We start from the raw sequence: 12,166 nt of genomic DNA on the forward strand, positions 1-12,166 counted from the left end.
CAGGCAAATGCAAGGCAAGTGCCCAGTTCTAAAAAAAATAATTAATAGTATATAAAGCTTGTTGTATTGAATAGCCGGTGTGCATTCTACTATAGGCAAGATTATGCTTAGTTATTGTACTACATTTGTTTTACTTAAGTGGTGTGCATCAGAGAACAAATGCAGGCTAACACTTGGATAGTGTTTCTTTGTTTGTTACTATCTTTGCATTTTAATTACTTTTACTTATGCTAGAATTGTTTGATTATTTGAAGGAGATTTTATTTTATTTTATGTTATTTTATTTCCATATATTACATTCACTTATTTGTATTACATTGCTTTAAATAAAAACAAGGCATCCCATTGTGAGGACCCATTGTGAGGATAAGATAAGATAAGAGAACCTTTATTCATCCCACAATGGGGAAATTTCTCAGTTACAGCAGCAGAGAGAAAGATATATATGTAAAATATATGTACGCAAATATATATAAAAAAAAGACATAATATGGTAAACAATATATACACAACACAATGTATAAATACAAAGAAGAAAAAGAGAAGAAAAAAGAGACCACGAGTAAGTAGTTACGTTAACAGACATATTGCACACATGTAATATTGCACGTTTTTAAAATTTCTGTTATTGCACATGTGTTGTTTAAAATACTTTGTTATTATTATTATTGCAGTTAAATAGGTATCCAGTGTGTAATTATGGTGACTGGTTCACTGGGAGGAGCTTTGATTGTAAATTCTAATAGCAGCAGGGAGAAATGACCATCTGTATTGCTCTTTCAGACACTTCGGATGTAATAGTCTGTCACTGAAGGAGCTGCTCAGAGATTGAACCGTTTCATACAGGGGGTGAGAATTGTTCTCCAGCAATGATGATAGTTTTGCTACCATCCTATTTTCTTCCACCCCCTGTACAGTGTCTAGAGGAATCCCTAGGACTGAGCTGGCCTTCCTGATCAGCTTGTCCAGTCTCTTCCTTTCTGCAGTAGAGATGCTGCTGAACCAGCATACCACACCATAGAATATGGCTGAGGCTACCACTGAGTCAAAAAAGGTCTTCAGTAGCTCTCCCTGCACTCCAAAAGACCTTAGTCTCCTCAGCAGAAAGAGTCTTCTCTGTCCTTTATTATAGATTGCCTCAATATTGTCTGTCCAGTCCAGTTTGCTGTTCAGATGAACACCCAGGTATTTGTAAGCATCCACTCTCACAATGTCCTTTCCCTGAATGTTCACTGGTGGTAATAATGAAGTTTGTTTGTGCCTACAGAAATCCACCACCAGATCTTTGGTTTTCCCCGCATTTAACTGGAGGCAGCTCCGTTGGCACCAGTCCACAAAGTTCTGGAACAGTCCTCTGTACTCCCTGTCATCATCATCTGTGATCAGACCGACGATCATCAGAGAACTTCTGCAGGTGACAGTTTGCTGAGCTGAACGTGAAGTCTGCAGTGTAGCCGATGAAGAGGAACAGGACCATTCCCTGTGGGGCTCTAGTGTTGCAGACAACCATGTCAGACTCACAGTCAAGAGTCCTCACATACTGTGGTCGGTCTCTGAGGTAGTTTAATATCCAGGCAGACAGAAGATGTTCACCATCTTATCCCTCAGGGGCACAGGTTGGATGGTGATAAAAACACTAGAGAAGTCAAAAAACATGACTCTCACTGTGCTCCCAGCCATGACAAGACAAGAAGGTCTAAGTCTAACTCTTTCAAACAATAGACTAGGTAGAAGTACTTAAAGAAGGTCCTTTGAAGATGCTGAGGCGTCGAAGGACAACCCACTCCAAGGTAAGACCAGTCTTGATTTATACTGTCTGCCGTGATAGCAGCTTACTCGTGCAAAACATACGACACACTCCTTAGTTGGTCTGTAGAAGCTTTGTCTAGGCAGGCCAGGAACATTTGTCACTAAGTAACACGTAGGTCAATACAATTACTTTAATATGTCTGTCAAGTATTAATAATGCTGTCTATTGTATAGGTTTTTGTATTGTTCAGTGAATATAAAATAATCTTATAAAATAAATCTATATGGTATAACAGAACATATTATGTATACATTTTTTTGTCCATATACTGTTTGATTCTTTGCAAACTAGAATTTATCTGCACAAGACTGCAGTTCTAAATGATGTAATTTATATTTAAACATGTAACATCATATACTTTATTAGGAACACTGGTCCATTTTCCCATTCTTGCAGTTATCTCAGCATTTTCTTATATACTTATACCAGCCCTTCTTGGACCAACATTCACAGCACAGTTAAAGTCACAGAAAGCACACTTTCTTTTATTATTAATTCCAATGTGAAAATTAATTGAAATTCTTGACCTGCATCTGAATGATTTTTTTTTGCTGATTAGATAACACCATAAATGTCCAGTTGTGCAGATGATAAAGTGAATGGTGAGTGTGTCCAAAACAGGGGTCATTTGTATAGCTAATGTATTTTATTTTATTTGATTAGTAGGGAAACAGCCAAGAAATCTGCTTTCTTAGTCCTGTGTGGAATAATATTTTATGGCTGGGGAAATAATAAATAAAAAGAACTTGACTTTGCCCCTGCACTCTTTAACAAGTCCTGTTAATAAAAAAAATCATTCCATTCCACAATAATGTTTATTTATTTTTATTTATGTTTTATGTGTATTAATAATGTTTATTATTATTTTGATTATATATACGTAAGCTTCGCCAAATAAATTATAAGTTTAGTACTAGGACAAATCCGTATGTTAATAAGGCTACAGGTGTTTAATCATAAACACAAAGCAGAGTCATACAATTGCTACAGTACAAGGTAATTCATCCCATCATTTTAAAATGTGCTATGCATGCTTTCTTTTTTATTTTATTAGAAATAATTGGGGATTTTACATATATGTGATGTGTAACATGATATTCACTTACAGGGAAATTGGTTCATGGTTAAATTTAGTGATTTCCTGGGAACTGAGAGGAAATCAAAGTTTACATTAGCTTGCATTTATTCAAAACATTCCTCTGGAAAGTAAATACTTTTGTCTATAGTCACAATTATTTTATCTAATTTTATGCTATGACTGTGTTGTGAATTGTTATCATCACATTTGCTTTTAGAATGTGAGTAGATTTTGTTATAAATATTTTGTTATACATATATACAAATATTTTGTTATCCCTTTTTGAATAACCTCTCATGAAATTTTGATAGCAAGCAGAATTTCATAGCACTGTTTTTCTGTTTTCTCAAGCAGCCTATGTCCTAGAGTTAGGTACAATATAAAATTTATCTTTGTTGAATTCCTCCAAATACAAACAAGTCAGGAGTTCATAGTGTTCTTTCTCATTGTCTCACTACAATAAAAGGTGCTCCATCAAGCTAAAACCCTCATAGAAAGAAATTAGTAATTGTTATGAACACGAAACAGAGCGGACCCAAACGCAGGATAACATAAATCAAAACAGGGTTTTAATAACTGAAAACATGGAACAGGACGCAGACTAAAGACAGGACAGACCACAGTAGATGCCGCGCTGCCCAAAGCAACGCGGCACAGTTAAATACACAAGACAATGAGAACAATAAGGATCAGGTGTGATGACAGGGAGGAGCAGACGAAGGCGGGGCAGACACGTGACGAGAAACATAAACAAGTGCACGTGGCCAGAGTCCGGGCAGAGTCCTTACAGAGCCCCCCCCCAGGCGCGGCTCCCGACGCGCCAATCCGTCCAGGCAGTCCCGACGGGTCCGGGAGGGGGGAGCAAGGCACACGGCGAGGCAGGTGGGGGGAGCAAGGCACACGGCGAGGCAGGTGGGGGGAGCAAGGCACACGGCGGCGCAAGCCAGAGAGGGCCGAGCGACGTCCCCAGCCGAGCTGAAGGGCCGAGCGACGTCCCCCCGATGCACCCCGGCCAGATCCACCCCCGGAGTCCAGGAAAGGGAGGGAGGGAGGCAGGGAGGGAGGGAGGAGAAAAATAAATCCTCCACAGAACAGGGAAGTCCAAAAACAGGAAAAAATGCAGTCCTGCGACACCCCCCCGCGGACAGGAAGTGGGGCGACGTCCTCCACGGAAACCAAAAGTGAAGCGACGCCCCCCACCGGAAAGTGCGGGGCGATGTCACAGGACACTGAAAAACAGAACAAACCTTGGGCTGGCGACATGGTCCGCAACCAGGAAGTGAGGCGGCGCCCCCCGCGGAAAAACCGAAAGCGAGGCGGCGTCCCTCACCGAAAAAATGCGGACCCACGTCGCCAAACGCGCCAAGTCCAGGGGGAAAAAAAAAGAAAAAAAAAAAAAACAAACAGGAAAAAAGTACTCCCAGTCGGCCGGTCCAGGTTGCTGCTATCCCGTTGGGTCCTCATGTGGCGGCATCTTCTGTCATGAACACGAAACAGAGCGGACCCAAACGCAGGATAGCATAAATCAAAACAGGGTTTTAATAACTGAAAACATGGAACAGGACGCAGACTAAAGACAGGACAGACCACAGTAGATGCCGCGCTGCCCAAAGCAACGCGGCACAGTTAAATACTCAAGACAATGAGAACAATAAGGATCAGGTGTGATGACAGGGAGGAGCAGACGAAGGCGGGGCAGACACGTGACGAGAAACATAAACAAGTGCACGTGGCCAGAGTCCGGGCAGAGTCCTTACAGTAATGGGTTCATCTTTTTTTATGTAGTAGTGTAGATTAAGTTCTTGATTAAGTGATTATTGAAGAGGCGGGTCTTCATACAAGGAAGTGACTCTTCTGATCAGACACCAGTTTCAGATGAATGCAGTGACGTCCAGCAGTAATGCAGCCATTCACCAAGTCCATTCCAGTCCCTAAAAGAAGGCTTTGGCATTGCATTTTTCTGCCTTTATTACGACTCTGATGTCTAGATCCCCATAGAGGACAGCGAGTTCAGTGTCCTGATCTTCTGTTCTGTAAGTTCTAACAATGAAAATTATATTTTAGTTCTTGCTATAAAATAGTAGTCAGTATCGCTCTTTAAAGCACATTATAAAATACAGAATTATTAAAAGAATCAAACTATGAATAAAAACCAAAATATTTTATTTAATTTCATGTTTAAACATATAGGGACTGTATTTTTACATTTCTAATAAAAAAAAAAAAGACATCTTCCTAGCATGACTCTTACCCCTTTTATTATAGATATACTGTCTATGGAGTGAGTGTTTTCTTGGATGGGAAAAACAAAATTAAAATCACCTTTCTATACATATATGAAAAGATCAACATAAGTTCATATATTAACATACATTTATAAACAGAAAAAATATTTAATAATCTTAGAATTAGATTAGAATTATCTTTAATAATCTTTTGTCAAATGTTTATTCTAGAATTAATCTTCTTGCATAACTGGTTCATTATATTTGCATTAACATTTGCATGAATATTTACACTTACAAGTTCAGTTTTTGTACCTCGTTCCTTCTCAGCATTCCGAACTGTTTAAAAAGGACAGTTTTTAGAAAATTAGTTTTTTAATCAGCATTTTCTTATAATGTAATCTATTTGTTAAGATTAGTTTGAAACACTTACCTGAACATCGGCTAATCTTATGTCTAATTTTGAAAAAAAGGACTACTACAACAGCCACAACTGCAATGAAAACGATTATTCCAACTATAAGGGCCACTTGAATTAAATTGGTTTTATTTCCACACTCAACATCAGATATCATTGTTCCTGGTTTAATTTCTTTAAGTCCTAAATCTTCACACCTGTCCAAAAGAATCCAGATATCATTATTCATCATTATTCAACAGGTTTCTAGAGTATATTCTGTGGTATACATTTTGTCAATACATTGCATACATTCTGTGGTATCAGCAGTTTAGTCAAGTAAACACTCACTTTGTATGTTGTTTGCACATTTCAAATGAGCCATCAGAGTAGGTACCATTTTTACATTCAGCACATTTCGCATCATCATGTGCTGTTCCTGTAAAGAGATGAAATCTGCTGAGAAACAGTACAAAATCCTTTTTGCAACATTTGCAGCCTAGTAATTAGTTCCATCGTGTGGGAATGATTACAGTACATAGCAGATATATTATACCAACCTTTCTGCTTTATATATTGGCCAGGGCTACATTGTGTGTGTTCCACAGCCTGTGTACAACTACCTTTCTCATAATTAGTACAGTACAATCCCTCTAATGGCTCACACACTGTATCTGAAAATCTTGTGCAGGCAGTTTTTACTTGTAAGCCTTGCCCTGTACAGGTACAGATAATGCACAGATCAATGAATGGAACATTTTGATGACTTAATATTTGTTATTATCTTAAAAGCACATAGTAATAAACATTGTTTTAATGTGTATAAAATTTTTAAAAAATGCAGATTTCTTACAAAGGACAAACTTACCAGAATCACACACTGCACAGCTAAAGCATTGTTGAAGACCATTTGGCTCAGAAGTGAAAGAGTCAACACACGGCACACAAGTTGTGCTGACAAATTCTGTGCAATGCCTATAAACATGGCTTCCTGAAAGATATGAAAGTTGAACATGTCAGACTAATGCTTTAATAAATCTTTAACTTAGTGAAACTATAAATTATTAAGGAATCCTGACTAAATGATTAATTGCGGAAACTCATCTGACACCTACTGTTTTAAGTAGGACATCATAATGTCTCGTTTGGGTAAAATCTCTAACCCTGTTTTATTCATATACACATTTGTCAGATGACTGCAGAATCATTTGGTTTTATTCTCCCTTCACAAAAAAGAACTGACATGGTTCAATAACCTTTTACAATAAATAGTGCAACATCAGCAGAACCACTGGGCTTAAAGAGTACAGTTTAACTCACAATGCACATATAACCCCTTAATATGAAATTAAGGTGGACATGTACATAATGTTGGCTACTTTTGGACCACACACATACCAATAGAAACAGATTGCATCCAAGAAATGATTCTAAGCAGAGACTATAATTTTACTGTGGACCCATTGCTAAATAGAATAAGGTGTGTTCTTATACAAAGCCGATCCCAAAAAAGTTGGGACACTGTACAAATTGTGAATAAAAAAGGAATGCAATAATTTACAAATCTCATAAACTTATATTTTATTCACAATAGAATATAGATAACATATCAAATGTTGAACGTGAGACATTTTGAAATGTCATGCCAAATATTGGCTCATTTTGGATTTCATGAGAGCTACACATTCCAAAAAAGTTGGGACAGGTAGCAATAAGAGGCCAGAAAAGTGGAGGACTGGAGGACCAATTTGCAACTTATTAGGTCAATTGGCAACATGATTGGGTATAAAAAGAGTCTCTCAGAAGTCAAGATGGGCAGAGGATCACCAATTCCCCCAATGCCGTGGCGAAAAATAGTGGAGCAATATCAGAAAGGAGTTTCTCAGAGAAAAACTGCAGAGTTTGAAGTTATCATCTACAGTGCATATCGTCCAAAGAGTCAGAGAATCTGGAACAATCTCTGTGCGTAAGGGTCAAGGCCGGAAAACCATGTGATCCTGTGATCTTTGGGCCCTTAGACAGCACTGCATCACATACAGGAATGCTTCTGTAATGGAAATCACAACATGGGCTCAGGAATACTTCCAGAAAACATTGTCGGTGAACACTATCCACCATGCCATTCGCCGTTGCCGGATAAAACTCTATAGGTAAAAAAAAAAACATATCTAAACATAATCCAGAAGCGCAGGCATTTTCTCTGGACCAAGGCTCATTTAAAATGGACTGTGGCAAAGTGGAAAACTGATCTGTGGTCATAGGAATCAAAATATTAAGTGCTTTTTGGCATACTGGGCCACCATTTCATCTGGACTAAAGAAGACAATGACAACACAAGTTATTATCATCACTCAGTTCGGAATCCTGCATCTCTGATGGTATAGGTTTGCATGAGTGTGTGTGGCATGGGCAGCTTTCACATCTGGAAAGGCACCATCAATGCTGAAAGGTATATCCAAGTTCTGGAACAACATATGCTCCCATCCAGACGTTGTCTCTTTCAGGTAAGGCCTTGCATTTTCCAACATAACAATGCCAGAACAAATACCGCATCAATTACAACATCATGTCTGCATAGAAGAAGGATGCGGGTACTGAAATGGTCAGCCTGCAGTCCAGATCTTTCACCCATAGAAAACATTTGGTGCAGCATAAAGAGGAAGATGCAACAAAGAAGACCTAAGACAGTTGAGCAACTAGAAGCCTGTATTAGACAAGAATGGGACAACATTCCTATTCCTAAACTTGAGAAACATGTCTCCTCAGTCCCCAGATGTTTGCAGACTGTTATAAAAAGAAGAGGGGATGCGACACAGTGGTAAACATGGCCTTGTCCCAACTTTTTTGAGATGTGTTGTTGCTATGAAATTTAAAATGAACTTTTTTTTTACCTTAAAATTATACATTTTCTCAGTTTAAACATTTGATATGTCATCTATGTTGTATTCTGAATATAATATTGAAATTTGAAACTACCACATCATTGCATTCTGTTTTTATTCACAATTTGTACAGTGTCACAACTTTTTTGGAATCGGGTTTGTAATTAACAAACCAGGAAATCAATTTCTAATTATATTGTTGATTTCGTCTTGACCCAAGTGTGGAGGTCTTTATTCCCTGATAATTATACTCCCATTTACAAATTCGTAAAAGTGAGCACTCTAAAGGTAAAATGGTAAAAGACACCACTGCCATCAGGGAATATCATTATCATGAATTGTGTAACTGGTTCACCACAGATTTTAGGTAAGTGGCACTTGCCCATATGGCATACACATGAATGTCTGGTACCAGGGTTCTCCAGCAGAACACTGGCCAGAGCATCAAGCTGCAGAAGAATGGGACATATCAGACCAGACAACCATCTTACATTGCTCCAAGGTCCACTGATTGTAGGCACCTTTGAAAGTGGACAGTGATTAGAACTCTTGACAGTTTGCATATATGCAGACCTATACACAGCACACGTTCATTCCAAAACCATCATTAAATATTTTAATGACTTGTGCCACAGATGCCTTTCTCTCACACAACACCCTGCTGCTGGTTTGAGGTTTCTTCCTCCTTGGACCATTGTGGGTACAGTAGTAGTCACCACTGCTGACAAGGATCACCGAACAATGTTTTGGAGATGCTGCACTGAAACAGTTGTCTGCCTATAACAAAATGGCCCTTGCCAAATTCAATTAGGATTTCATGCCTACTCATTTCTCTGCATCCATCACAATGACCAGAAGACAAGCACCACTTTATTGCTTATCATTTAATGCATCCCATGACCCTATATATAATATCCTGTTCACTGAGCATTATTTGTTCCTACTATCAAAGTTTTTAAATGATGTTTTTTAACTTTATGAAAATAAATTAGATATCCTAATTTTTTACAGGAAATGTATTGTAAAATGAAATGAATGATGGTATGTGAAGTTATGAAATGTTGATTGAATGTCTCTCATAAAGAAACATTTGGCTTGAAATGTAGCATATCTGTATATTATACACATTTGACTTACCAGGTGCACACATGGGGCAACATTCTTTATTGATCTCATACTCTGCTCGAGCACAAGCACAAAAACATAGATCAATGTTCAGGAGGAAAATAGCAGCAAAAATAAATATCTGCTCCAAACTAAACACCATCTTTAAAGTGCTGGGTTTTTCTTGGAAAAAAAATCCAAAAATGTTTCCTCTCCACAGTTCATAAGTGCTTCTCACTGCTTGTCTCAATTCATCTGCTTGCACATACAGCAAATTTATATCCCACTGAAACCAGTCCTCTTCTGGGCATTCTGCTCCAAAACGTCATTACTTGTCATATCCAGTATTAAACAGAATTGCTGTATTAAGAGTTCTGGGTCCATGTTATGCTCTTTCATTTGTGGACAAAGCTGAAAAGAAGGCATAATACATGATGAATACATCAGGATATTAATAGCTACATACACAAGACTCATCTTCTGGGAAACAAATGACTGAACAGCTAAATGGAACATTAGGATATCACATCTTCCATGTTCCAGTATCGTATAAACAGACTATAGAACCAATAAATAAATAGAGCATTCTCTGCCAGTATGTAATTTAATGGAGTTTAAAATAGAGATTTATGAACATTAACATTCATTCAGTGGCTGACATACAGTAAACCATGCTGTCACAACAGCTTTCACTGGCACTCACTGTACACTCACTGTCCAATTTATTAGGAACACAAACACAACCCCTTATTTATTTAAGTAAGCTAATCATGTAAAAAATCGCTAATCTCCTAAGGTTTCAATACATGACAGTCTCTAGAGTTTACATAGAATGATGCAAAAAACAATACAAATTTAAGAAACATCCTTGGAGGACTTACCTCATGATATTTTATTATATTATACCACAAGATTGGCTGGTTAGACAATTTCTGATGGTGAGAGATCTGAATTCACTATAATATCCTGTATGAGGGATTTTCCAATGCAGTACATCTTAGGTTCTCTGCTTCAGAGGAACTAATCTTCAGGCTAATTTTGGAATTCCTCAAAGAGTACAAGAGAGAGAAAAAGTAAAAGAAGTAGGACTATAGAACATATAGTAACTGACATACTGAAAATGAAAGTAAATGGCTAAATTGGTCAAGGTTCACAAGTATCACAGCAACAAAATATTTCTTCTTAAATATCTTCATTTTAAACATCCCAACACTTAATAACTGTAAAGGTTATGATGTAAGGAATAAAACCTGACGGAGGGAGACATTAGAAGGAAATAATCAATATCAGGGTAGAGAAATGACATTGTCCTGCTGAGCTTCATTATTATCCTCTAACAGCTGATCCCACCCCGGTACTTTCATGTGTGAGTCACACACTGCACAGACACTGTCCATAAATCAAGACATGACGTGTCACTGAAAACACACACACACACACACACAGAGAGAGAGAGAGAGAGAGAGAGAGAGAGAGAAATAGATTCTTACTTCGTCGTGACATCTGTGCAAATCCGTTGCTTCCGTTGCGGCATATTGAGGAATCAGTGGATTGAGCAGTAAACATGTCTCTCTGGGTAAAATTCAGATATTCATGTCTAGTTTCTATTCCTGTATGAATAATACAACGGGCGCTTCTTCCATGAACGCCACTTCCTAGTTTTATCCTCCTATCAGTACGATGGTTGGCGGGTTTGGTCAAAGGCGGGTTTGTTGTCTGACAGCAAGGGGAAAAAAAAAACACCTAAAAGCCACGTCGCCAGCAGTCATGTGAAATAACATCTGATTATTTCTTGTGAGATATCAGCCATTGTGTAAAATATTATAAGGAGGATTACATGCAGCGTTTAGTTATAAGATGACATGAAAAAGCCAAAACAATCCTGTCCGCCTGCCTTCTAAGTCAAAGTGTAAAATGTTTATCGACTCATTCAGGCACAGAGACAAACTGTCAAATACCTGACAAGCCCTGTTTCTATTTAAAACATTCCAGTCTGTACTGATTGTTGTTATGAACTGAAAACTCAGCATGGGTCAAGCTCCATAATCCAGGTTGAATAATGTAGTCCAAACAGTAAGTACAGAACCAAAAGCAAAAGTCCCAAAAATCCCCTTAAAGTTGAGAGCAGACGCTAAAACACAGCACAATATACTCTCAAATGACAGTAAGAGAAGAGAAGAGAGACTTTCATTCTTTCAGTTTTATATTTATATTTTTGCAGCAGAGATAAAGTTAAATCACTTCCCTGCTGAAAAATCCAGCATAAACCAGCATGAATTCCATGCTGGTCCAGGCTGGTTTTTACTGGTTCATGCTGGTATAGTGCTGGTATAATACTGGTCAGTGCTGGTATAGTGCTGGTATAGATGGGTGGCCAGCATAGTCATGATGTTATCAAGCAAAACGGGGCTGGTGTAGCTGGTTAACCAGTATGATCTTGCTGGAATGAGCTTTATGGAAACAAGCTTTATTTTTGCTTGTGTATGTATGTATGTTTCTATGTAACACAATAATATAAGATTAAAACACAATATATTGGAATATATTTAATTATACGTGTATTTCTTTTGCGCCCTCTTTTGAATAAAGAACTGAAATAACAAAGTTCAAAAAGCTTTGAATAACAAAGAATAAAAACATATATGCTGCTTCCCTCGTGGAGCCCGGGAC

General features: G+C 38.0%; 1 protein-coding gene across 4 annotated transcripts; it reads right to left on the reverse strand.

Annotated features, from left to right (window-relative positions):
- Positions 1-3,435: 3,435 nt before the first annotated feature.
- Positions 3,436-11,548, reverse strand: LOC132854060 (tumor necrosis factor receptor superfamily member 14-like). 4 transcript variants are annotated; one of them, XM_060882200.1, is made up of 10 exons: positions 10,987-11,546; positions 10,378-10,543; positions 9,530-9,907; positions 6,379-6,501; positions 6,071-6,226; positions 5,862-5,949; positions 5,547-5,728; positions 5,412-5,452; positions 5,140-5,180; positions 3,436-4,928 (listed from the first exon to the last, which is right to left on the reverse strand). In XM_060882200.1, exons 3-9 carry the CDS (start codon positions 9,657-9,659, stop codon positions 5,163-5,165), a joined length of 738 nt encoding a protein of 245 aa, XP_060738183.1. In that variant the 5' UTR covers positions 9,660-9,907; positions 10,378-10,543; positions 10,987-11,546; the 3' UTR covers positions 3,436-4,928; positions 5,140-5,162. The 4 variants fall into 4 exon arrangements, with proteins under 4 accessions (XP_060738183.1, XP_060738182.1, XP_060738180.1 ...); XM_060882199.1 differs by lacking the exon at positions 5,140-5,180; XM_060882197.1 differs by lacking the exons at positions 3,436-4,928; positions 5,140-5,180 and having other exon boundaries at positions 5,187-5,452; positions 10,987-11,548.
- Between the last annotated feature and the right edge of the window lie 618 nt (positions 11,549-12,166).

This window comes from Tachysurus vachellii, chromosome 11, assembly GCF_030014155.1.
Source record: "Tachysurus vachellii isolate PV-2020 chromosome 11, HZAU_Pvac_v1, whole genome shotgun sequence".
NCBI lineage: Eukaryota > Metazoa > Chordata > Actinopteri > Siluriformes > Bagridae > Tachysurus > Tachysurus vachellii.

Bases quoted from the DNA above. Each gene is read 5' to 3' on its own strand.
- LOC132854060 (XM_060882198.1), bottom strand. From the start codon at position 9,659: ATGGTGTTTAGTTTGGAGCAGATATTTATTTTTGCTGCTATTTTCCTC. The intron at 5,729-5,861 runs GTGAGTGTTTAC...TCTTTTGGACAG, and splicing joins ATGTGCAAACAACATACAAA to GTGTGAAGATTTAGGACTTA. The intron at 5,453-5,546 runs GTAAGTGTTTCA...CTTTTTAAACAG, and splicing joins TAAGATTAGCCGATGTTCAG to TTCGGAATGCTGAGAAGGAA.